We start from the raw sequence: 27,263 nt of genomic DNA, 5'->3' as shown, positions 1-27,263 counted from the left end.
TTAGGGTTATTCATCTCGATCACGGTAATGGCGTCTTTGAAGTATGAAATTCCGCTGTTGGATCGCAACACCAGATTTGCGTTGTGGCAAATTAAGATGCAAGCAGTTCTTGCACAGATGGATCTAGAGGATGCCCTGCTAGGGATAGATAAGATGCCTTCGACATTAACAGATGAAGAGAAGAAGCGTAAGGATCGAAAGGCATTAACACAATTACATCGCATTTGTCCAACGAAATTTTGCGGGATGTGATGAAAGAGAAAAGCGCCATTGCATTATGGAAGAGGCTAGAACAAATATGTATGTCGAAAACTCTAACAAGCAAGTTGCATATGAAGCGGCGTCTTTATGCTCATCGTTTGGAGGAAGGTGCGTCGTACACGAACACTTAACACGGTGTTTAAAGAAATTCTCTCAAACTTGGAGGCCATGGAGGTTCAAGTATGATAAGGAAGATCTAGGGTTGATTCTACTTTGTTCGTTGCCCCCGTCTTATTCAACCTTTAGAGACACGATTTTATATAGCCGCGAGTCTCTCACAGTTGATGAGGTTTATGATTCTTTAACCTCGTATGATAAGATGAAGCATCTTGTGGTTAAACCCAACTCTCAGGGAGAGGGTCTCATTGTTCGTGGGAGACAAGACCGGAATGTTGATGATGATCGTAGTAGAACACGAGAGCAGAATCCTCGTGGTAAATCTAAGGGTAGATCGAAATCTTCAAGCAGAGGTAAAACTTGCAACTTCGCAAGAAGAAAGGGCACATTAAATCTGAGTGCTATAAGCTACAAAATAAGATTAAAAGGAGGTGCGAATCAAAAGGGAAAACAACCGGAAAATTCGGTGAAGGCGATGTTGTAGAAGACTACAACGATGGTGAACTTCTAGTTGCTTCATCAATGATTCTAAAGTAAGCGAGAGTGGATACTTGATTCAGCTGCACCTTCCACATGAGTCCCAATCGGGATTGGTTTACAACTTATGAAACGATGTCTGAAGGTGTTGTTTTGATGGGAAATAATGCTTCATGTAAAATCGCGGTGTTGGAACAATTAAAGTTAAGATGTTTGATGGAGTTGTCGAACACTTAGTGACGTGCGGCATGTTCCGAATTGAAAAGAAATTTAATTTCGTTGAGTACTCTTGATTCAAAAGGGCAGATACACAGTGAAAGTAGGGTTTTAAAGATTTCAAAGGGTCCTTGTTGTGATGAAAGGGCAAAGAAAGATTGCCAAGTTATATGTTTCTGAGGTTCTCTTATTGGTGATGCAATTGTCGCTTCCTCTTCCTTGTCGATGATGATATTACTAAACTTTGGCATATGCGCCTAGGGCATATGAGTGAGAATGGCATGGCGTAATTAAGCAAAGAGGACTTCTTAATGGGCAAGGAATTTGCAAACCCGAATTTCTGTGAAACCGTGTTTTGGGAAGCAAAGAGAGTTCGATTCACTAGAGGAATCCATAACACGAAGGAAGCGTTGGAGTATATCCATTCGATCGTGGGGGCCGTCGAGTGCCTTCGAGAGGTGGAGCTAATTATATGCTAACCTTTATTGATGATTTTTCGAGAAAAGTTTGGGCGTTCTTCACAAGCGAAAAGCGATGTGTTTTCCACATTTAAGTCTTGGAAAATTATGATTGAAAAGCAGACGGAAAAGCAGATAAAATACCTCCGCATGCAGACAATGGCTTAGAGTTACATTACGATGAGTTTAATAGATTGTGCAAGTCGAAGGATCATGAGACACTTGACGATTCGTCATACTCCACAAAAAAGCGGCGTTGCAGAAGCGAATGAACGAAGCGATCATGGAGAAGGTTCGATGTATGTTGTCAAATGCCAACTTACGAAGTCATTTTGGGCGAGCGACCTCTCTGCATGTTTTTGATCAACCGATCTCCATCCGTTGCCATTGAGAAAAAGACTCCACAAGAGGTATGGTGCGGTAATCCCGCTAATTATTACGATTTAAAGATTTTTGGGTGTCTGCGTATGCTCATGTTGATAATGGAAAATTGGAACCGAGATCCATTAAATGCGTTTTCTTGGTTATAAAGTGGTGTAAAGGCTATAAGTTATGGTGTCTGAAAATAGAAAAGTTGTGATTAGCAGAGATGTTGTTTTGATGAAACGCTATGCTACCTAACTTATCTCTTAAAGACTCTTCCAATAAAGAAAACCAAAAGCGGTGGAGCATCAGTTAATACGAGAATCAACTCCTCAAGCCAAGTACAAAATTGAGAATAGAGTTGCTTCTTCACCGCAATACTCTATCGCCAAAAACAGGACAAGAAGAGAAATTAAACCTCCAAAGAAGTATGCCGAGGTTGATCTAGTTGCTTATGCTTTAAATGTGGTGAAGATATAGATGCGAATCAAGAGCCATTTAATTATTTCGAGGCGATTAGCTGTGAAGACTCGAGAAAAGTGGATGTTTGCTATGCAAGAGGAGATGGAATCACTCCACAAAAGCAGAACATGGGATCTTGTAAAACTTCCTAAAGGTAAAAAGGCATTCGTTGTAAATGGGTGTTTAAAAGAAAGAAGGGACTCGGGAGTTGAAGAACCGGATATAAAGCAAGGCTTGTTGCAAAGGGTTACTGATCAAATTCGAGTGGACTTCACAGATGTGTTCTCTCCGGTTGTTAAGCATAGTTCGATTCGAGCTTTGCTTGGTATTGTGGCCATGCATGATTTGGAGCTTGAGCGGTTAGATGTAAAAGCGCATTTTGCATGGAGAACTTGAGGAAGATATTTACATACAACAACGAGAGGGTTTTATAGTCTCGAAAAAGAGGACTATGTTTGCTTCTTGAAAAAGTCCCTTTACGGTTTGAAACAGATCACCAAGACAATTGGTACAAGAGGTTTGATTCCTTTATGACTTCTCATGATTTCAAAAGAAGTAGTTTTGACAGTTGTGTCTATTTTAAGAAAAAGCAGTGATGGTTCTTTTGTGTATCTACTTCTTTATGTTGATGACATGTTGATAGTAGCAAAAGATAAAGAGAGATAAGAAAGGTTAAAGCCCAACTAAGTGAAGAATTTGAGATGAAAGATTTAGGACCAGCAAAGAAGATACTTGGTATGGAGATTCTCGAGATAGAAAAGCAAGTAAATTGTACCTAAGTCGGAAGGGTACATTGAGAAAGTTCTTTGAGTTCAATATGCAGAGTGCTAAGCTGTTAGTACTCCTTTAGCGACCATTTCGGACTTTCATCGGCCTTATCTCCTCAATCGATAATGAGATTGAGTACATGTCACATGTTCCATACTCTAGTGCAGTAGGATCTCTCATGTATGCTATGGTTTGTTCACGTCCGATTTATCATATGCGGTCGGTCAGGTTAGCGAGATACATGGCGAATCTCGGTAAAGAACACCGGAAAGCGATTCGATGGATTTTAAGATACTTACGAGGCACTACTAATGTTTGCTTACAGTTTGGAAGAACTAAAGATGGAGTTATAGGGTATGTTGATGCTGATTTTTTTGGAGACCTTGATAGAAGAAGATCTCTCACGAGTTACGTCTTTACAATCGGAGGTTGTGCAATTAGTTGGAAAGCCACTTTGCAAACTACGATCGCTTTGTCTACCACTGAAGTGAGTACATGGCGATTCTTGAGGCTTGTAAAGAAGCTATTTGGTTGAAGGGACTATTTAGTGAACTCAATGAAGACCTTCAAATCAGACAAGATTTTGTGACAATCGAGTGCCATCTTTCTTACAAAAGATCAAATGTTTCATGAGAGAACAAAACACATTGATATTCGGTATCATTTTGTTCGTGATATTATTGCTCGTGGTGATATTGTTGTGAGCAAAATTAGCACTCATGAAAATCCTGCAGATATGATGACTAAGTCACTTCCTATAACCAAGTTTGAGCATTGCTTAGACTTGGTTGGTGTTCATTGTTGAAGTTAAACCCTTAAGGGTTTTTGGAAGAGGTGAAGAACTTGTTTATTGAAAGTTCGCGATGAAGAACTTGTTCATTGAGAATTTGTGTCAATGTGGAGATTGTTAGAATTAAGTGACCCAAAATTCTTATTTAAATAAAATACGATGGAAAATAAAATAAAAGTAAAATCCATATAGAACTAGACTTCTTTTATTTTATTTTAGAATAAGGTTTTAAACCTTATTAAACTCCATCTATTTTATATTGATTAGGATAAGGTGTTTCAATCCTACTAGAATATGCTTTGCAAGCCTATAAATAGACATAGTCTATTCCTCTTGTATTTGAGTAAAAATTTTTCGACATAGTGAATTTTCTTCTCTCTCGCCTGTGATTTTTTTCCCGAAAGGGTTTCCACGTAAAATTTATGTGTTCTTTATTTTTATTTATTTTATTCTATTTTATTTTTCACACTCTTATCTCCGACACTGATTGTCATACCGACTTGTATCTAAAGTATGTTCTTCTGCTTGTCGCTGGGTACTGATCCACTAAATCGACCGCTCATCGATGGAACATTAAAAAAAAAAAGAAAAAACTTAATATATCAGTGACTTAAATAAAAACTTTTAAATTTTTCATTGACTTAAATAAAAACTTTCGAATAGATCAGTAATTAAATTATAATATTTTTCAGTTAAGTGATCAAAACAAAAACATACCCCTAATTTAGTAACTAATTGTGTAGTTTACCCTAAAATTAATAGCAACTTGCCGTCAAAACCTCCGAGACCTTTCGAAAACCTTCCATAAACTAAGCCCAAAAAACAAAATTGAAAAGAGAAGGAAAACGTTTTCTTTTTGGCTAGAACCAAAAAACCATATTTGATGATACGGAAAATATGAATCCCCAAGCAGACAAGTTGGTGAGGAGGATCACCATGGTGGCTACTGTCACTGCCTCTTATTTCCTTTTAACCGCTGACTATGGCCCTGAACCTAATGTTCTCGACCCTGTAAGTATCTTCTACTCTTTACTATTGTTTCGGTTTCAAAGGCCAATCTTCGGGTTTTCAATTTTTTCTTATCTGCTGCAGCCTAGGATAAGGGTCATATTATTTTTTGTGGGTTTTCATCAATTTGATGGTTTAGGTTCTACATTCATATTTAGTGTGGAGAATTATAATAAATGATAATGAATTTGAACATGTTAGGTATTAACCTATTGGGTCGAGTAGTCAGTAGCTCAATCTCGTTTCGGATTGGAGTCATGCGGAGGAGAAAACATTGCTAAGTTCGCCCATGTTTACGGATTTGACTTGGTTCAACTCTGGATTTAGTTAGACCCAAGGGGTCTTGAAAAAAAAAGTATAAACTTCAAATCCCATTCATTTTCAAAAGAAAATGAAATAATTAAAACCTGAAAGATTGGGGTTTGGACCTTCTAGTTGAAGAAATTTTAATCAGTTATAGGCAGGATAGGATGGCAACTAACCCGTTTAGAATGAAGTCCAGAAATATAAGAAAAGAACTTAGATGCTGGAACTGAGAGTTTTTATGTGAATTTTGGAAGTTGAAAAAAGATACTTTCTCATGATTTATGTTACACTTTACAAATGCAATTATTGAGAAATTATGAAGTCTGATGATTTTTTCATCATCATGATTAAGCAATACTGTCTCCCATAGAGTAGTAATTTCGAGTTTCGATTCTAATTGCTGTATGATATATATATTTCACATGTAGGGTAACCTTAGTTGCTTTCGTGTTTTGGGCTTTGGCTTCTTAAAAGCAAGTTTTTTAGTTTGTAAGATGTTGGCTGATAGAATATTGTAAAATGTAATTGGTCTCCTGTACATTAGCTGCGCTAAGCTTCCTATGTTTTAATATGCTTGTAAATCTAATCTTTTTCTATTCTCCTAATACTTGTTTTCTCTAATTCCATGGAGCCCACGCCTCTATAATTTCTTTACTTTCATAAATACTCCAAATTTCTCAACTTTGTTAGGCATAAATTTTGTTGCCTCCTATGTTTGTTGTGTGTAGCATGCTGGTTGTTGATGAATCGGCTTTTCGCTTGTTAAGTTTGAATGATAATGGTCCAAGGGAAGAAGAATGATAAAAGAAAGGAAATAGGAATTACGATATGAAAGAAACAAGGATCTGGTATTTGGAGAACTGGATGCTTGATCTTTACATTCTTTGTTTGGGGTCGTTTGGGGATTTGACCGATGTTGTGATGTATTTGTGTGCTGTATTATCAGTATTCATTAAGGCCGTTTTAGAATTTGGCTTCCTCTCCATTTGTTTGCGATTCTATTGAAATGATATTCACGTGCAGATCAAGAAGAGCATACTATCAGCACAAAGTTCACTGAAAGAGTTTATCGTGGGATCATCGAGGGAAGAACATCAAGGAAGTTCGCAGAGTTCCAACAACAACGCTAAAGAACACCCGTAGGTCTATACTCCATCCATAGGATACAAGATCGAGCAGTGATGAGGTTTGACTATTGAATAAGGCTTTTTTATGGTTATTATTACATTAGGGAATGCCTGAAAATTGTTGTATGAGGCCAAGCTTCCTTTGTCCCTTTTGAGTTTTCAGCAGGGAATTTTGTGTTTATGCAGTACTAGTAGTGTGTACTTTGTACATATTGCTTTTGAAGAAGGAATTTTAGTGGCGGTCCTTTGATTATTTACTGCTAGTAATATTAAAATACTTACTATTTTAAAATAAATATTTTTATTGCATTTAAAATGCTTATATTATATATTTAGCAAATGAAAGATAAATCATGTCTTTTTCTTAAAATGAAAAAGAAAAAGTACTAATTTATTATCTGAGTCCCAAATCCTTAAGATGAGTAAAATGCTTGTATATTTAGTAGTTGTTCAATGCAGGCACAGGCAAAATTGAACAATATTTTTACAAATAGCCTGATTTTAGTGATCTAATTATGGTTTTAGACCCCTTATTATGTTGAAATTTGGGATTCAGTTTTTCTACTTTGATTTGGCATAATTTAGTCTTTCTACTTTTACAATATTATTGGTAGGTTCAAATGGCTAATAGTACATCATTTAAAAAAGAAAACCCAGCTTTGAGATTCGGCTTTAGACTAATTGAACACTATTTATTGGATTTTTTAAGACAATAGGCAACTATTAACGGTGTTTATCAATTTGAATTTACTAAATGGTGTTTATCAACAATTTGGATTTACTTATAATCTTAAGGAAGCTTTAAATTCTAAAATTGGAAAATCTAAAATAGGACGATTAGAATCTAATTTTTATAGTAGTAGAGGGACTGCAATCATCATTAGACCTAAACTAGTATGTTTAGTGTTAAATTGTTAACGGCGTATATAGGAAGCCTTCAGACGACGCCGTTGAGTTGGTCTAGTTGCACCAAGTTTATACGACGACGTTGTCCTGACCCAAGTGGGGGCTAACAGCTCGTACAGAGCTTCAGGTTCAACATCAAAAGATTCAAAAGACGCTCGAACTTTTCAAATTTCAAATCCCTAATGTTCCCAAAAGAAGAAGGGGTCTCTGCAAATAAAATCTAATCTTCTCTGCTAGATGGCTCTGAACAACAAGCTCAAAACCCTAGAGACCCGCATTGGCAATGGACGGGCCGAATCGGAACCCGACTCCGAAGAGGACTTGGAGGAGCTGCAATCAGATGTGAAGGAAATGGCAGAGAAGATTCTAGAATATAGAGCTACTATTCCAGATCAGCTTAAGACGACTCTCGATTCAATTCTTTCCACTCAAAGACCCGATTTGCCCGGCATTGATGATGGGTCGGATCCTGGACCTTCTGCACAAAATAATGCAGGTAGAGTTACACCCTTCAATTTTATAAGATTTTTGGAATTGGGACTTAATAATTTTTTCTCCATAATTGACCTAGATTTTGTTTATTTTTATAGATTCAAAAGAGATGAAATCAGATGACGAACAAAGGGCGGAAGAGAAGATACGATCACTTAAAGGCAAAATTTCGAGTAACATTTCAGCAATACCGGTTGTTTTGAAACGGATGAAAGTTTGCATTTCCAGGATTGAGAAGCTAGAGTCTTGCAATGGCATTATACACCCTGCTTTGAAAAAGAGAAAATTAGTTGATCCAATGAAGCTTTATTTTCATAATTGACGAAATCTAGATTTCGAAATGAAAGGCTTACTCTACTCGTGTGTTTTTTTTTTTTTTCTCCTTCCACCATTGCAGGTATGGTTATGGTGTAATTACTTGAAGATATTGATTTCAATGTCTGTACCGCAAGGGAGCTTTCTGTAATGAAGTGCATTCTTTTTTTATTTAGTAGTATTTTTGTTTCTCAATTCTACTAGGGGCTTTGATTGTCTTCTTAAAATGTAAGAGCTGTTTTCGATGTAATTATTTGTTAAGATTAGCCTTTTTAGTAAGGTAATCTACATTTTTGGTACTAGTTTTAGAGTTTGATATCTTTTCAAGATTGCAACTTTAAACACTTTATTGTTGAGCTCTAATAGTATTAATTAGGGATAAATCACTATTTTGAAGCATGAACATTTTGGTTTGAATTAAGTAATTATTTTTATATTGGGGTTTGAATTTTTTTTTGTCGAATTTATACTCTAAACTTGGTAATTGTTTTTTATATTGGGACTTGAACTTGATAACTGTTCCCACGTCAAGATTTGAAATATTATAGATTAATTTTGACAAAAAAAAGTTTAAGTCGAGAACAATTGCTAAGTTTAATGCTAAACTTGAAAAAAAAAATCGTACTTTGAAATAGTTATCAACTTCAAGTCCAAAAAAATGATTTAACCTTTTTTTTAAACAATTATAAGTTTTTATTATATTTGTTGTTTTTGATGCAATCTTTAAAACAATTCTTTGTCCTTTCCAACTTATAAATAGAAGAATAATGTGTTTTTGTATACTTGAATCCACATCTTTCTACATTGACAATAATATCGATACCAATCGAGTTAAGATTCAATTAGCATAATTTAATCTTTTTAATTATTCCTCAGTAATTATAAATCCTTCATACTTTATTAAAATTGAAAATTTATTTTGTTACTTTAATTTATAAAACTGATCTCGTATTTTATACAAATTCAAAAATTAATTCAATTATAAGTAATAACAAGAACTTGAATTGCTAATTTGTTTCATTTATTGTCTTTTGTTAATTTGTTTGCCACTCAAAGATGTCGGGTAAGGTGCAACAAAATTATAGATTAACTTGTCTATTTTTACTTTTTATAAAGTAAAATAAAAACTTTTCAATTTTATAAATTCAAAATTAGATTAGCTCTAAATATATTATTACCTAATTAAAGTTTAATATACGGTAATTAAATTATTTAGAAGTTTTCATTTAAGTCATTAAATTGATAAAATTGTCGCTATATGACTTTTTTCCGTTCACACCGCCAACATTCATCGAAAGCTCTCTAGTCTTTCCTCTTCTACAGTTTAGTTTTTTTTTATAAATCAGTTTTGAACGTCACGAATTTGTGAATCAAAATCCGAAAAAATTTCTTCTTCTATTCCCAACTTTGGGTGTCAAATCGTTTTGGATCTAAGGAATTGTCTCTACTCATTGATAGATGCTATTCCATCATACTGTTTATCAAATTGTTACTTAAAGCTCGCAAGTTGAACTTAAAAAAGAAAATTTTAATAACTCAATGAATTCAATGAAAACTTTTGAATAACTCGATGTCTGTTTGTAACTGTTTAAAGTTGAGTAGCCAAAATTAAACTTACTAATAGTTCAATAACCTTGGATGTAGTTTACCATCATATATACACACACTATAGCAATACAATGAAAAAAAAAAACAATTCCCATACGATATAACTTATAAAATATCATTTATCATTATAATAATCTACCATGTATAACTGTTGACTATTATTTAAAAACTTTAATTGAATGTAAATTTTTATAAAAATATAGCAACAAATTTGAAATAAAAAGTTCATATCTTCTTTTAATATTTTCAACCTCATTGTATATAAAAAGTATTAGACTATAATTGGTATAAAATGGATCATGGAATAAAATTTTCAAATTACAATTTAAATTTGATTTTGTTTGCTATAAAATCTAAAATCTATTTAACTTTAAATAATTATGATAATACCATATAACAATATATTAACAATAAATGTTGCTTACTTAAAATAAAATAAAATAAAAACACAATACATGTTTCTATATTTAATTCATTAACTACTTTTATTTTCAATATATTATTATGCATTATATTTTTGTTCAACAAAACCAATAATTTTTATATAAATGCAAAATTATGCACTTATCATTAATTTTTAAATAAATAAACAATTTAAACCAAAACTAAAATTATAAAAACATTATAATATTAATACACAAAACAACTCGTACATTCTTGCGAGAATCCAAACTCGTATATATTAGAAACTTTACCTATGCATGCAAAAACCATATATTTAGAATACATATTTGTGTTTGAAAATAACATACAATAAATAATGAAATGTATGTTTTGAAACTAATTAATAATAATAACACATGAAATATATACAATTTTAAAATAAAAAATAGTTTAAATTCTAATTAAAATGAAATCTAAACGCATGAATACGTCATATTAAGATTACTAAATTAGTGTCATTTTAGTTTGTAACACTATCTTAATCAACAACATTATTAATACTAGAAATCCTATCACATTCGTATGTGTATGGAAATCACGTTTTAGCAATCTAATTGATGGAGGTAATAAAGTGTGCATAATAAACTTAAAACATATAAAAAAATTAAAATAAAAGTTTGGTTGAGTGGTAAATTTAAAATATACGCCTTGTTGTGAGTTCAAATCTCACTACAAGTGTTTTTGTTTTGTTTTTTAATAAAAAAATTTAACGTACCATTGAATAATATAACTTATTTTAAATACGAAAATATATTTTGTAATTTCCCAAACTGAGTTGGTGCTTGATTGACTTGTGACACTAACTCAATCATAGATTTTATTAATAGTATAGATAGATATACAATTGATGAATGTAATAAAGTTTGCATAATAAAATTAAATTGTATAATTAGAACAAAATAAAGCCTTGATGGGCGATAAATTTAAAATTTTTCCAATGTAATTAGCAAGAGTCAAATCCCACCACATGCATATTTTTATTTTTATTTTATAAATTAAAAGACTAGAGTACTCTCGAGTAATATAGCTTCTTTAAAATACGAATGTCATTTTATAATTTTTCTAACCGAATAATATAGATAATATATACAATTAATGGAGGTAATTAAATGTGCATAATAAAATTAAAATGTATAAAATTGTTAAAATCAAACTGAATTTTATTAATAGTATAGACAAAATATACAATTGATAAAGGTAAACAAGTGCCCATGATAATATTAAAATAAAACTTTAATTGAGTGGTAAATTTAAGGTTTTCTCAACAACTTAATTGGCAAGGGTTTAAATCCAATCATATTGATATATTTTTATTCTTTTTTTTAAATAAAAGAAATAATGTAATTTTTAGCCTCTAAACTCAACAAGTAGATCTACCTTGGACCCTAAACTATTTTTGATCCACTTTGACTCTTGAACTTGAAAATTGTTATTTATTTAAGCCCATTTTGTTAACAAATGTGAAAAAAATTCCTGAACTTGACAATTAGGATCATGCTGGTATATGTCATTTTTTTTTGTTCACTTTGGCACTTAAACTTGACAATTAAATAACTGAAAAAATGGTTGAAGATATTAGACCACCATTTCTACCAGTTCGACCGTCGAACCAACATTAATTAAATAAATAATTTAAAAGAGAGAGAGAGAGAAACATTCACCTGCTTCATTGTTCATAGTTAAGCTTTAACGGTTTATGGAGGCAGTTGAAAGACGACAAGATCGAAAATAAGGAATTAGATTAGCTGGAGCGTCTATCCTATTATTTAAGCACTTGATTGAGCTGATGTCACCTTTAACCGGGTCATCAAGTCGGTTAGGAAATTTATAGAAATACCTTTCATAATTAAATTGAGTTATCCTATTATTTAAGTTCTTAACCGAGTTGGTGTCACCTTTAATAGGGTCATCAACTTAGTTAGAAAAAATACTAAAATACCCTTTCGTAATTAAAATGATTTATATTATTTGAAGATATTTTAATATTTTTACTTTTAAAACAGCAATAAAAATATACATAATGTGTTATATAAACTCGGATTAATTACATTAGTAAAATTTTAAGTTTATCACTCAATCAAAACTTCATTTTGATATGTTTTATACATTTTTATTTTAATATGCACAATTTATTATCTTCATCAATTGTATATCTATCATACTATTTAAGCTACTGACAAAGTTGATATCACCCTGAACCTAGTCACCTACCCGGTTAGAAAAATTACAAAAATACCCTTTCGTAATTGGAATGAGTTATATTATTTGAGGGTATTTTAGTCTTTTTACTTCTAAAACCAATAAAATATACATGATGTGGGATTTCAACCTATATTAATTGTATTAGTAAAATGTTAAATTTACCACTCAAATATATTTTATATATTTTTATTTTAATATGCACAATTCATTATCTTCATCAATTGTATATATTAATAATTTATTAATTGAGTTGGTGTCACAAGTCAACTCGATACTAACTCATAATTGATGATAAAATCATGATAAATAATTGCGGAGCATTTAATATAGTTGTTTCACATATTTATGTGTTTAAATTTAGTTTTACTCATAATTTAATCTAGATTTTTTATTTTAATGTCAAACATATTTCATGTGTTATTATGATTAATTAGTTTCAAACAATATGTTTGATTGTTTATTGTATGTTATTTCTAAACACACATTTGTATTCTAAATCTATGGTTTTAACACACATATTTCTAGTATATAATAATTAATCAAAACCTTAAAAAGGGCTACACTGTTAGTCACTAAACTATGGGTAAATTTTTTTTTTGTCATTTAACTAAAAAAAGTTACAATTTGGTCACTGAACTATTCAAAAGTTTTCATTTAAGTCATTGAACTATTAAAATTGATGCTATATATAGCTTTCTCTATTTGCATTGCTTGCACCAATCAAAAGCTCTTTTTTCTCTTCTCCTCTACAGTTTAGTTTTTTTCATGAAACAATTTTGAAAGTCACAAATTTACAAACTAAAATTCAAATAACTTTTTTCTTCGATCTTTGACATTGACTGTCAAATCGGCTTAAATCTAAGGAATGTTCTTTTACTCGTTGATGGATATTGACCCATCGTACCTATCAGCGAAACTATTTAAAAAAAAAAAACTTAACAGCCCAATGACTTAAATGGAAACTTTTGAATTAATTTTTAACTTTTTTTAATTAAGTAATCCAAACAAAAACTTACCTATAGTTTAATAACTAATGGTGTAATTTACTCCTAAAAAAACAGTGGGGATAAAGTATTTTTGAATGTGGAATTATCAATTTATCAAGTAAGGCAATTACATGCCTTACCTTTTCATCACCCAACCTAAAGTAGACTAATCTAATGTCTGAGCCACTTGACAAGACTAGAAGGACTGTCTGAAAAATGAAAGAATTTAGATAAAAATATAAATTCATAAAATAGATTTGAACAAAAAATTAAATCTCATTTTTTAAATAGACCGGACTTCAAGTAAGATTTTTTAGTGCAGGAGCAGCCAGCCCAAACAATACTTATTAAATCATATTTTTGGCAAATTAAGCATTTACTGGATTGGGCTTTGAAATTTGAAAACCAGGATACTTGTTTGAAAATAGGGCTTCCTCTTTTTCTTTTTTTTTCCCTCTGTCCAATACTCCAATCTGTCGTTCCTTCTTTTGAACAAAAACCAATTTCTAAAACTAAAACCCTAATTTCTCACTTTCACTTTCATCATACGCTACGCCCCCTTCAAGTTCTCTAAATCTTCGCATCTTTCGTCGGCTTCACCGTCTCAGATCTCCGGCGCAACTGGTCTTGGACTGATGGAAGGGAAAGTTGAAGGCCTGAGCATATAACTCTGTTTCAACCATAAATCGTATATGTTAAAAAAACTTAAAACATTAAATTTATCATATTTTTTCCAACTTGATTTCAGAGTATTTTTTTTCTCAAGTAAAAAAAAAAAAAAAAAGGTCATCTCAAATACCATATCATTACACCTCAACGGAAATTAAATTTAGAAATTTACTAAATTTCGATGGAAAGCACAAAAATAATTTCATTCCTGTTGTAATTCGGGTCGGGGCTCCATTGGGCCTGTTAACCAAAAATTTCAGAAATCCATAATTGCTGAGAAACAAAAACGAAGGAAGTTTCAACCATTTGGACCCAATAATAAAATGGGCCGAACCAGTTGAGCCATTAATTTCCAGTCAATAGTTAAGTAACTAGCAAGAAAGCATACGCGCATGGAAGCAGCGAATGGAATGATTCCATTTGCGTAGATTCTCTGAAGCCAACTCAAAGTCTCAAAAACAAGCGAAAATGTGTTTGACTAGCAGGTACTAACAAACAAAGCTTTATAGCCGATTCAGCCATGGCTTCTTTTTCAAGCTTTTGTCTCTTCTTTCTCCTTTGCTAATTAGAAAGGTAGCTGTGTACCCATAAAACAAACCCCACCATTAAGCTTCTTCAATGTTCACATACCCCAAATCCTCATACCCTTTCTTTTTCCTTCTTGAATTCCCCCTTTTTTTGATTCAAAGTTTTCTCCTTTTATTTTAAAATTTTTGATCTTTTTTTCTGTCCATCACTTTTTATTCAAATCCCAAGGTGAAATTATAAGAATTTTCTTGTAGTTTCTTCCTGATCATCTGGAATTCCCTTCTTCATCTTCTCTTTTGGTTGACACGTGAACCAACTTAGGATTTTTCAGAGCCTATTGATTGGCTAGTTCCTTTGAAAACTTAAGTTACCCTTTACAGTTTCCACCATTGATTTTTTTTTTTAAAAAAAAAGCCCTGCTTTTGTATTTATTTCATATTGTTTAATCTTTACATTGATCCATGGTGTGTTATTAAATGTGTTTGATTCATAGGGGAGCCTATGTCAATCGCCTGTTGCTGTCCCGTCCTTGAATGTGTCTACTGTTTAGCCTGTGCTCGTTGGGCATGGCAGAAATGTCTATACACTGCTGGCCATGAAAGCGAGCACTGGGGTTTAGCCACAGTGGAAGAATTTGAGCCAGTCCCACGTCTTTGTCGTTTAATTCTAGCTGTTTATGAAGATGATCTCCATAACCCGCTTTGGGCACCCCCTGGAGGTTATGGCATTAACCCTGATTGGGTTTTTTTAAGAAGAAATGACCAAGAAACTCAAGGCCGAGCTCCACCTTACATGATTTATTTAGATCATGAAAATGCTGATATTGTGTTTGCTGTTAGGGGACTTAACTTAGCCAAGGAAAGTGATTATGCTGTTTTGCTTGATAACAAACTGGGGCAGACCAAATTTGATGGTGGATATGTCCACAACGGGTTATTGAAAGCCGCCGAGTGGGTTTTTGATGCCGAGTGTGAGGTTTTAAGGGAATTACTTAAGAAGAATCCTAGCTACACTTTGACATTTGCAGGTCATTCCCTTGGAGCAGGCTTGGTGGCCTTGTTGGTGATGGTCGCCGTTCAAAATCGTAGCAAACTGGGAATCACAGAGAGGAACCGGTTTAGATGCTACGCCATTGCTCCCGCTCGGTGTATGTCGCTCAATTTGGCGGTTCGATATGCAGATGTAATCAATTCAGTAGTGCTTCAGGTAAACTTGCCATACCATATATTGTAAACTTGTATGCATGTGTGCTTATATATGGACTTGGATCATTTATTTCAGCTTGCCAAATTTGGTTAGAAGGTTTAAGATTAAAACAAATATAGTTAATGCCTATTGATAATATCTTGTATGCGTAGGCTCTAACATGAGCTGTTGTAATGCACCAGGATGATTTTTTACCTCGAACAACCACTGCGTTAGAAGATGTTTTCAAATCTCTCTTCTGGTAAAATATAGTATGTCTTAGTCACCTTTCCGTTAGTAATTTCCTTAATGGTGGGGTTTCTTTGAAAACTGAGCTCTCTTCATTCTTAGAATTGATTTTGATGTTTGCATAACTGGGCTGGTTTTACTTCTTATGCAGTTTACCGTGTCTTTTGTGCCTAATGTGCTTGAAAGACACTTGCACCATGGAGGAGAAGATGCTGAAAGATCCGAGGCGGCTGTATGCACCTGGACGCCTGTACCACATTGTTGAAAGAAGACCCTGCAGGTTACGTTGACAAATTTGTGAACTGTTCAACACTGTATAGTGAATTACTCGTTTTTCTTTTATGCCACTCCTTAATAAAAACACTCAACCTGCTTGATATTTTAAGACGGGATTTCTTAGTGAAAGATGTTAATAAGTCCAAGACTCGCAGTCGTGGTCAATCATATATCTTTTCTATCCCTTAAATAATCATATATGATCGGGGTCAATTAAGATGTTTTTTTGGTTCAGTGTTTCATATGCATTTCTCTCCATCCTGATCGCAGGATAGGAAGGTTTCCACCTGTGGTGAGAACAGCAGTACCTGTGGATGGGAGGTTTGAGCATATAGTTCTTTCCTGCAATGCAACCTCTGATCATGCTATTATTTGGATAGAAAGAGAGTCCCAAAGAGCTCTTGATGTAAGTTTATGGCTTCTTGACCTATTTTTTGTTTGAAAAGAAAAATGTTTTGACACAGAAGTGAGAGCTTGAATCTTAGACTTAGAATTTTTTCTTCAGAGATAAAAAAAATATTAAGAATCTTAGCTTCGCATGCCTTTATGGTGCTTGGAAGGTACAATATGGCTACTATAATCAAATCGTGTTTAGAATCAGTGTACTTTGTGTAGTAAGCTGTAAACCTATACTTCAGCATTTAAGCATAATTAAGGTGAAGCAACTAACAAGATGTATAGTGAAAAATCTCATGTTCGCCAGAAAAAAAAAATCGCATGTGTATTTTTTCTGCATTTGATACACACCCTTCAGTTTGTACTTTACGATCTTAGTCGTTACTTTTGCATTTAACTATCTCAACAATTGCTCTAAATGGTATTGAATCAACGAGTAAGAAAAGCTGAATGATTGAAGCTGGAATAGTTTAGGTTGGTAGAAATAGGAAAATAGTTCCGTTTATTGCAACAACACGATAAGCTCTCATTCTGGTAAATGTAGTTGATGGTGGAGAAAGATGGGGTAATGCGGGTTCCTGCAAAGCAGAAAATGGTGCGGCATGTGTCTCTTGCTCGAGAACACAGTGAAGAACACAAGGCAGCTCTTCAGAGGGCAGTTGCTTTGGATATCCCACAGGCTTACTCGCCTTCCACGTATGGAACATTCCATGAAATGGAAGGAGCCGGATCTTCTGGTGGATCAAGTCAGAGAGGCTTCTGAGTTATCATCTAGGAAAAGAAGGGATAGTTGGGAGGTTGACCGAGTCCGGGGATTTGGTGTTGGAGAAGCCAGTTCCATAGAACAACCCTCAACCTCACTCCATTAGTCCCCGACCTGCATTGCCTCAAAAAGAGAAAACAGAGAGGTCTGCAAATGAATTATGTCATGTGCACCATGGTTTATTGCTTGAGACTATCATGATATGGATGAATTGTTACAAGAATGATAAAGGAAGTTTTGTACATAATGGGCAATCAAATCTATCCTAGTAGACATTCCTGATTTAGTCATTATCCAAGTAATAAGACTTGGTAACGGTTGGATTTGAATCGATTTTGGAATAAAATTACATTTATCCTGCTTTTTTATTATTATTTTATTTTATAAAAACCAGAACCATTTTTTTTTTGAATTGGCTTGGCTCGCTTCATCGATTTTAAATTTTTTTAAAAACTATTTTTATGATATTTTTCAAAGTTATTTTCACCAATTTATTTAAAATTTAAGCTAATTACAAATTAAATAAAAACAATTCAGGTAGGATGATAATAATGGTGTTTTTATCTTTGTGACTCGAAAATCAAATTGAAGTCGAATAATAACTTAATAAAATTGAACCAAGCACTATATTTGATTTAGTTTTCATTGCCTTAGTAAGGTAGAATTGAACTAAGTGGATAGATCAATGTTATTAAAATCGAAAACAAAAAAACTAACCATTAAACAAGTTTATAATGTTTTTAATAATTTTTATTAATATAATGAATTTTTAATTGTTTATTTCATTATTGTTGGACCATCGATATATTATTGTCACTCGTGAATTATGTAAATCAAACTTAGAAAGGATGATTAAATTTGAATTAAATACTAAATTATAAAAAAAAAAAAAGTATGTTTAAAAAGGGATAACCATGATGGCTACATTTAAAATTTGAATTTCTTTGATCCTCATATAAGGAAAGATGCCATCATTCATTCATTGGGATCTATTTGCCACTATTCCAATACAAGAAACTTCCAAAAGGGGTAGTTTGTGTGATAAGTGTTAATTGTCCTCAAATCCAAATAATACATTCATCAATTGATTTTAACTACACAACCTAAGTTAAACAGCTAGTTGTGCCAAGGAATGGTCCCAAATAATTATTCATTCATTTACACACTGTTTGTTAATATTAAAACTAAGAATATACTTTTTTGTTGGGAGGCAAACTTACTTTCTTTTAAGTGCTTTCACACACCTTGCTATACCTGGGGATCAAGAACCGCTTCCCCTGCAGTGAAAATGATGAGATACGGCTCAATCAATTTTACTCAAATGCCATTGTTTTGCTCAAAGTGATTTCATCCTTAATGTGAAAAAAAACATGTTTAAGAGGATGATGGCCGATGAATTCGAGAGGGACAGACAAGAATAATAAACTAATGACATAATGTTCTATGCAGTTCTAATGGAATTTGGACATTGGGTATCTGTCTGTACTGGAAAAAAAGCTCAATCAGATACCCGAACTTGTTATCCTAATTCTATAGGGGCTGCATCGGACATTAACCCTAACTAAAACTCGAGAAGGAAAGAAAATTTTGACACCCTTAGGGTAAGCCTTAAACATCCCAGAACTAGGAAAACCAAGCCAAACAAACTTGGTTTCGTTCCACATTTGAGATCTTCAATTTAGAGAGGAATCATCCTCAAGTTCATATATCGATTACCAAAATAAAAAATGGTTTTCTTCGTCAGGGATTCAAAGGTTGAAGTTTGCTCCTTATTCGAGTTTCTTTTTGCCCATGGTTTTTGGCTTTGACTTTTGTTTGGCTTCAATAGACAAGTGTGTGTGTTTTTAAATTTGACTTAAAACCCCCCACCTCAGTCCAGGAATAGATATAAATAGTAAAAGTCCAGAAGAGAAAGTATATAGCAACTCACCATGCATTCGCTTGACAAACCGCTCAAATTCCATGAAATTCTGTCTCTCCATGAGAAGTGGGCTGAGCCTGTGATAAGTAAAAGATGAAAAATGTCTCCCATCTGGATCATTTACTGGCTTGACATTGTCCAATATCTTGTTATAGCCTACCCTATCATGGCAAAGAAAAGCATTCTCACTTGCAATTGGAATGCAAACATCCCATGCAGCATTCAGCACCTGAAATAGCAAATTTTCTAAATTGCTAGATTGTTTCCAAAGAAAAAGTGTTTCTCTAATAGCAAGTAAATGTTAAGTTTTATCAAGAGCTCCCCAAATGTCACCTGCCACACTAAACCCCGAGGATCTGCCAGTGCTTCCCGCAGGTGATCTTGCTGCTCCAAAATGTGATGCTCAGTACATGAAAAGCTTAAAGCAGCTCCATGCTTCTGTAGCATTGTTGCTATTGCTGTATAGCCATCTCGATTGCAGGGATTGTAGTACCCAGCTGTTAATTCAGCAGCATGACTAGCTGTTTTATACCACCAGTGAATACCTGGCAGCTGCTTCTTTTAAAATTAGTTACGAACAGTAACCAAATTTGCATTCAAGTAAACCTAACAGCAGGATAAAGCCTAAACATAATTAAGGAAAAGGAACAGAAAATGTATAAGAAGAGAAAGAAGAGGGGGAGAAGACCTATCCACTTGCGGATTGAAATGATATAGTAAAAAATGAACGGTTGGCATTTCAATAAAACAGTAAAATAGAAAATTTAAAAGAATATATGTTATACAACAAATTTTCCTTATTTCATCATGAAAAAAATGCTCCATATGAGAATCAAAGTTGAATAACACATCAATGATAATCTTCAAGTGCCAAGAGTTACTTTAAGCATGCATATTAAAGAATAAGCTCTTAAAAAAAAATTGTTAAACCTGTGTAACATTAAGAAATGAAAAAAGACTCGGGCCTTAGACTATTACAGAGTCACCAGGGTTGAGGAAGGCTTAAGGTTGGGAAGTGACAACAATCTTGAAGAAGCAAAAGGATTGAGAGGGTTGAAGACAAAGAAGATTGTTATCAGGCAAACAATAAAGCATAATACCAATTCTGGAGGGTAATAAGAATAAAACTGTCGGGTATAAGAAATATCAGTGCAGGCACTCACCTTTGCTGTAATACATGTGCCATCAAAAGCTAACTTCGCCAGAGAAAGTACCCGGTCTCCATGATTGAGTAACACCTGAGAGTACCAGTTAAGGAAAAACCTACCATAGTAACCATCATAGTCTCCTCCATCACAAAAGAAACCAGTTTCATGTGGCTGGGAATTGTAGGACCCAGCATTATCTGGCCCTCTAGCCCAAAAGCTGTGTCCCCTCATTTCTGCTGCTTTCCTCAGGCTTTTTAACATGTACTGGTCATGACACTGCAAAAAGAACGAGTTGCATGATTCCCAGAGAAGAACCAAAACTTTAATGTTCTGGGCACGTTTGAGCTGCTAAAAGCACAAACAAGTAACAGCGGAGACACAACAGGAGCATAAATAAAGAGATCCAAAACTTGCTAGGCTGGCAATGAAGCAATACTGATAACCATGATGAGAATATTTACAGTAAGTTTAAAAAGAATTGCTGGCAAGGAACCATGTCTTAACACAAGCAGGATACATAAGAATATCAAAAGACATCCTAGACTGCCTGCCTAGCCACCACTTCTTATTTATTGGTCTCTTTCCTTCAAAAGGGTAAACATAAATGGGAGAGGGAGGCAAGTTGCAGGCTAAGTTTCTAGGTGCATGAAAATGCGATGGATTGAAGCATAGAGGCAAAACATACATATAGCAGCAACGCAATTAATCTATATATAGTGATTAAAAAATCAGTTGTCACATTTAGGGATCAAATTAGAATTAGTGAACCTGGTTCTAAGTACAGATTCTCTTTCAAATTTCCCACAAAAAGAAAAAATTAATGTTCTTGCTGCAGAAACTTTGTATCAAATCACTGTAAGGCCAGATAAGTTGAATAAGCAAAAGTCAAATGACAAGGATTAAAATTCACATTGTAATTAAATTACCTGGAACTCTCCAATCCCAGGATATCTCCATCCATTCTTTACCGGACAAGATGGGTATCGGAGCTCCCCACAGGGACCTAGACCAACTTCGACCATGGATATAATTCCGTCCTCAAAAAATTCATCAAATTCCACACGGAAACTTCTCATATAGTCAAAGTATACCTATGTTAGCCACAAAAAAGAAAACATAAAAAAATCTACTCTTGAAAGAAATATTTGCATCACAGTGAAGGGAGAAAAGTGCGGATCAAGTTAGCATAACAAATCTGTTCAAACTTTAAATTATCCCTCAAAGGTAAATTTCAGAAAATATCAAATTGAAGTTACTTTGTTTTTAGCAACGCTTATTGATTTAACATAAATAAGATCCAAAGTCAGATCCATTACCAATTATATTGCAAGAAAGATAGAACTAGCTTCAGTTGGACTCAAATAAGTTAAAAGATCCACAACAAAAAGTCGTGGCAGAATGTAGTACAGTGAAGCTCTGCAATTTGTATGATTTACACAATAGTATAGGTAGCAAATGCTACAAAATTAGAGACTAACTAATGGCTAAATTATATCAAAGACTGATACCTCAACAGCAGTTCGGCCCCTTAAAACTCGTTCCTTATCAATCCCCCACGAGAGGCATTCAGGGTTTCTTCTTCCTTCCCTATCAGTGAAAAATATTTCAGGATTACTTCTACCAATTTCTGCAACCCAATGGGGAAGTGGAATACAAACATCATCACCAACATTACCACCACATTCATGAAATGACATTACAACCTGATCCACCAATAAGGCAACTGTCACAATTGGCACAAATCTTTAGAAGAATCACATCCAAAATGTAAAAACAAAAAAGAAGAGAAAAGACACTCTACAATCACAAATGACAAATACGCTCCTTTTCAACACCTTCACAAGAAGAAGGAAAGTCCTAAATTGTCAGGGTTACTTATCTGAACTAAGTTGTAATTGTTTGGATTGTTTCTTTTAGTTCTAAGATTAGGAACTGGCGGAAATTTCAAATTTCCTTCCAATATTGAAAAGCTTGACCAAGCTCTAAAATAAGGTACAAACCAAAATGCAACCTCTCCACCTAAGGCATACCACTGCAGAATATGGCCGCCAATTAAATTGGTGTTTTCTTTCACAAATTGCATCACAACAGCCTTAACCAGAGGAATACTACTCAGACATGCAGCAACTGAGTCCAAGATTGACATATCAAGACACAAGGGGATTCCAATCCCAATGCATATTGAACCCCCAACCTTCGTCTCGCTAAAGCATCCACATCCTCATATTCAAGGATCAGCAAAAGCTGACATCTAGAGACAAATGCATGCCAGAGATACCAAGTAGTATTGCTTTCAACCTGAATTGACTTGCAGCATTCACAGGGGATGAGATGAGGTCAAATGAGGGGGACTATCAAAGTCCGATGCTCTTGCAGCATTCACAGGGGATGAGATGAGGTCAAATGAGGGGGACTATCAAAGTCCGATGCTCACATGAACAAATAAATCAAACAATTATATGAATAGAGTACTACCTCAAGCATTAAAAAGCCTTCAACTTCATATATAATTCCATATTGAAAACTCACCTGTAACTTAAGCTTAAGCTCACGAACCATCTGAAAGAGTCGTTGGTAACCATTCCAGTTATATTCTTGGGGAGCATGTGCTTCCACTATCCCCCACCAGCAGTCAACCATAACCCCATCTACATTGATTGATTTCAGTACTCTTAGCTGCTTTAGCAGACCATCTGGATCAGCTAGCTCACATTTCATGTTGATGACCCCTAACTGTCACAATTAAAGTAAATCATTAGACTGAAACTAGAAGTATCTTAAAAAGTAGTCACATTTAGCATTAGTTAGCTTGGAAAAACATTTGTGTCAAAGAACCCAATATGTGAGATGGAAACAGAAAAAGAATTATGCATGCTCATCTGACAAATAAATAAATAATCCAATATGAAGTGTTGAAGTATAAGTGGGATCCAATGTAAATATATAGAAAGAAGTGGGAACTAGAAAACTCACAGGTAGCATCACATAAACTGGAACAAATGGAGTGCCAGCAAAATCACGTTCGGGTAGCTTAGTAGGTAGTCCAATAATCTATAAAGATTGTAATTAGAAGAGAAAATGAATATCACAAATCATAAGGATAAAGCTACTTGAATTATCGATACGAGCACATGCTCTTGTGGAATTATATATCACTCTGAACAAGATCATACTATCAGTGTCTATTTCAACCTATTATTCAAATATGAAAGTGCCACAATCACATATTTTCTGACACTCAAGTCCTAGCAAGGAATTTTAGATCAAATTTCTGAACATCATTTGGGATTGACCAATTAGCAACAGAACGCATAAATAGTTATTCACATGTGACCTCCATATAACTCTTCCATACCTGTTTGTCATTAATCACTTGCAAGGAGCCAGCAATAAGAGGAAGTCTTTCTGTTTGTTCTCCACCATCAGCAACCACGCCTGAACTTTGAGCCGGGGCAGTTGAGGATAGATCATAAGGTGAAGGGGTAGGCATGAAAACACCCTTCATACGACAAGCATTGTACTCCACTGTGGTGCGATAGCCGGAAGAGACTCCCTGCAAAGTGGCAGGGGGAGGTGGAATCTGTTGTGACACCATTTGAGAGGAGGATGAAGTCATGCCAGCAGAAGTGCCAGCAGCAGGTGAACTCTGCAAAGAGAAAACATTCCAATTTGGTTCTCCCATAGATTTAACAGAAATGAAGATCAAAGGAGCATTAAAGAGCTGTGTAATTAAATGCATGACACGTGGTTCTAAGCCTTACCATCAATGTTACGCAGGATGGATTAATTTGCATACATTAATCCAATATTAGGAATAAAGGTAATCAATTGAACAATCAATCGAAGGTTACATTTCGATGTTGTGCATAGCAGTAATGTCAATGAAATAATTGCTCAATTCAAGATAAAACCTATGCATTCAAAAGGCTAGTACCTGAGATCTTGATGGAAAAGTGGTTCCATCAGGAAGAACAACCCAGCCAGCTTCCCTGGCCAAAGCTGCAATCACATCATTGATATCAGCTCTAACCCTCAGGTTATAGTTCCCATGCCTCCGCAGTCCTGCCAAGATCCTTGCTGTTATTGCTCTTCGATGCCGCTCTCTTAGTTTAGTTCGCTCCTTTTCTTCCAGTGGTCGCGACCTCCGAGCTCCTCCTCCTCCACCCTGGTTGCTGACTTGCTCTTGAAGTTGCGGCTGATATTGAAACTGATCACTACTGCTCGTACTTGGCATCACTTCATCAACACCGATCATCATCTGTGCAGCAATTTGCTTCTCTCCATTCTCCTCATCCTCATCATCCTCTTCTTTTACATCCATTTCCATTTCCTCTTCATCATCTTCCTCACTAACTCCTACTAGTTTCTGCATACTTGTTGCCATAACTTCCTACTCTAATCCTAAACCTCTACCTCCTAAATAACCTTTGGATTATATCTTCCCTACATTAAAATGTAATTAGCATTTCCTTACTTTGTGCAAAATCAACACATACCATTGATTTCTCTTATAATGAAGCAACCAGTTTTCCCGGCCCAAGATTTCAAATTTTCCTGGTAACAATCACAACTTCAATTCATATTATTACACGAAAGGGGGAGGAAGGACACCCCAATTAGACATGGCTCCAACTTCCAAATCTACATGTTTCCTAACACAATGACCAAATAATAACAATAATCATTATAAGGCACCTACTAAGCTTCTTAGACCTCAGAAAGAATTGTCAGTTAGTAAACTATTTGTCTTATTTGGATTTTAAATTTTTGTTCATGATAATTTAAACAAAAGAAACCTTAAAAAGAAGAGTCAAATCTTATTATTTTTCATCTGCTTTCACTTCTCCAACGCTTTCTCAGCAACCACATGAAGACTTTAAGTACTGAACTAAATTCTCCGTTGTACATTAATCACAAGACTTAAACAGAACAAAAAGAAGAAAAAGGAAAGGAAAACATTTTCTCTAGAACTTAAAATAACAAGTTTCCCAGAAAATTGGAGAATTTAATACTAAAAAGACATGGCCAAGCAAAATTTGAAAGTTCTCTCTCGAAAATTGCCTTGAAAATAACGTCTTCTCTCTCGAAAATTACCTTGAAAGTAAAGTCTCAGTTTTTTTTCCCCTAACTGTCAGACAGTCTTCAATCTGCTAGAAATGAAGCTTCGAAACATATCTGATCCTTCACTTTCTCTTCAAATTCCACTTTCTCGACTCCAACCTATTTTTTCCCGGCGACCGGAGGGTACCTCCGGTGTGGTAAAACCAGAATTCCTCCGGAGCTGATGAGAAACAAAAAGCTAGGGAGAAGGCCCCAGAACGGGGGGATTGCCGGCAGGGGAGAGGGGCGCGTGAAAGAGGGAGAAGCGAGCGCGTGAGACTTAGGGCTCCACGCGTGTGCGAGATTGGCGAGCATGTAATGTGTGTGTGAAGTTTAGGAATTAGCACGAATGGGGCGTGTGTGAGATAGGAGTGTATTAAGCGGGGATCTACGGACGTGCGAGGGAAACACGTGTCACACGTGCCGCGGGCCTTGCTTGAGGGACCCGATCACCCGACCGGACACGAGATTTGGGTGTCTCTCTTTAGGGTGGAGATATCACGTGATTCGTGATTCCTGCTAAACTCGGTTATGAAAATCGTTTTGCAAATTACGACACCCTTTGCCATCACCAATATTTTCGTTTAATCAACATTTTTTTTACTCTCTTGTGATAACTCAGATTCTACTCTCATAATTGAATTTTAGAAACAATATCATTATGAACCACAACGAATCCCGATATAAAAAAAAATAGATGTTTAGGCTATTTTCTTGAGAATAAGTCGATTTTATGAAAACGCTTCTAACTCGATATATTTTTATGTGTAACATTTTATTTAGAGTTACTATTTTTTTTATAAAATTAGAATTAAAATTTAAAGTTTTTTAATTAGAATGAAATTTAGAGAAAAAATATAATTTTAATAATAATCTTCTTTCATAACTCAATTCCATATATCGATTCGTATTTTTTGTGTCTATATACATAGTATCAAAAATTCCTATATGGCTATTTGAAAAGACACAACCTTTCCTTTTGAAAGGTTTATAAATTGTTGTGTCCAATATAAATACATCTTTTAAATTAATATTATATTATTTCTTTCCTTTTCATGATATATAGATATTGTATATGTGTATATGATTTTTGTATATATATTATAAATCATATAAAACTAGTTTATTTTATATATTTTAAGAAATTTTGTTATTTCATTATAAATTTCGATATACTAAAATATCTTAAAGTTTTGTCTTAAAAATCTTGTTATTTCGTTAGAAATTTTGTTATTGGTTTTGCAAACCAAAATTTTTATACATCAAAATTTAATTTTTTAATTAAAGTACCAATTGCCATCATAATATATAATAAACAAAGACAATATATTTAATTTTCAATTAATTATTAATCACGACTGACAACAAATTCTTAATATATTTAAAATTCAATTCATTTATCTATATTGTGATATCTTATTCATACGAGTTAATTTAAAATATTGAAATTGAACTAAATAAAAAAAAATTAGTTGGGAAGAACCAAAATATCTAACGGCTTTCGTTCTAAGAAATTTTGTTTTTGGGTAAAAAAATTTGTTATTGCCATGACCAAAATTTGATAGTACCAAAATTTCTAACCACTTTGCTATAAGATTTTATTAGATGTGATTAAAAAAAGTTTGTGGACGAATTAAAGACTATATATATAAAAAATTTGATGAAAAAATTTATCATATTTAATAAAAATCTAAAATTGCTAATTAAAAATATAATAAAAAC

At 34.0% G+C, this 27,263-nt stretch overlaps 4 protein-coding genes across 13 annotated transcripts; 3 read left to right on the top strand and 1 right to left on the bottom strand.

Moving 5' to 3' along the window:
* The first annotated feature begins 4,693 nt into the window (after positions 1–4,693).
* Positions 4,694–6,669, top strand: LOC108474559 (uncharacterized). Its single transcript, XM_017776524.2, has 2 exons — positions 4,694–4,923; positions 6,250–6,669. The coding sequence occupies exons 1-2, from the start codon at positions 4,810–4,812 to the stop codon at positions 6,367–6,369; spliced, it is 234 nt and encodes a 77-aa protein (XP_017632013.1). The 5' UTR covers positions 4,694–4,809; the 3' UTR covers positions 6,370–6,669.
* A 600-nt stretch (positions 6,670–7,269) lies between these two features.
* Positions 7,270–8,514, top strand: LOC108474558 (uncharacterized). The gene is made up of 2 exons (XM_017776523.2): positions 7,270–7,755; positions 7,850–8,514. The coding sequence occupies exons 1-2, from the start codon at positions 7,497–7,499 to the stop codon at positions 8,071–8,073; spliced, it is 483 nt and encodes a 160-aa protein (XP_017632012.1). The 5' UTR covers positions 7,270–7,496; the 3' UTR covers positions 8,074–8,514.
* A 5,815-nt stretch (positions 8,515–14,329) lies between these two features.
* On the top strand, positions 14,330–17,743 carry LOC108474523 (uncharacterized). Its single transcript, XM_017776471.2, has 6 exons — positions 14,330–14,460; positions 14,997–15,709; positions 15,892–15,950; positions 16,089–16,217; positions 16,484–16,619; positions 17,154–17,743. The coding sequence occupies exons 2-6, from the start codon at positions 15,005–15,007 to the stop codon at positions 17,370–17,372; spliced, it is 1,248 nt and encodes a 415-aa protein (XP_017631960.1). The 5' UTR covers positions 14,330–14,460; positions 14,997–15,004; the 3' UTR covers positions 17,373–17,743.
* Positions 17,744–18,311: 568 nt separating this feature from the next.
* LOC108476313 (beta-amylase 7) lies at positions 18,312–26,194 on the bottom strand. 10 transcript variants are annotated; one of them, XM_017778494.2, is made up of 12 exons: positions 25,536–26,188; positions 24,376–25,093; positions 23,797–24,087; positions 23,415–23,492; positions 22,971–23,174; positions 21,950–22,144; positions 21,368–21,532; positions 20,457–20,717; positions 19,627–19,845; positions 19,483–19,522; positions 19,303–19,370; positions 18,312–18,649 (listed from the first exon to the last, which is right to left on the bottom strand). In XM_017778494.2, the coding sequence occupies exons 2-12, from the start codon at positions 24,823–24,825 to the stop codon at positions 18,599–18,601; spliced, it is 2,022 nt and encodes a 673-aa protein (XP_017633983.1). In that variant the 5' UTR covers positions 24,826–25,093; positions 25,536–26,188; the 3' UTR covers positions 18,312–18,598. The 10 variants fall into 10 exon arrangements, with proteins under 10 accessions (XP_017633983.1, XP_017633980.1, XP_052874374.1 ...); XM_017778491.2 differs by having other exon boundaries at positions 19,303–19,522; positions 25,536–26,194; XM_053018414.1 differs by having other exon boundaries at positions 19,303–19,522; positions 19,627–19,848; positions 24,376–24,884; positions 25,536–26,191.
* Between the last annotated feature and the right edge of the window lie 1,069 nt (positions 26,195–27,263).

This window comes from Gossypium arboreum, chromosome 8 (assembly GCF_025698485.1).
Source record: "Gossypium arboreum isolate Shixiya-1 chromosome 8, ASM2569848v2, whole genome shotgun sequence".
Classification (NCBI taxonomy): domain Eukaryota; kingdom Viridiplantae; phylum Streptophyta; class Magnoliopsida; order Malvales; family Malvaceae; genus Gossypium; species Gossypium arboreum.
Note: the sequence above shows the minus strand (reverse complement) of the source record. Positions and strands in the feature narration are given on the sequence as shown.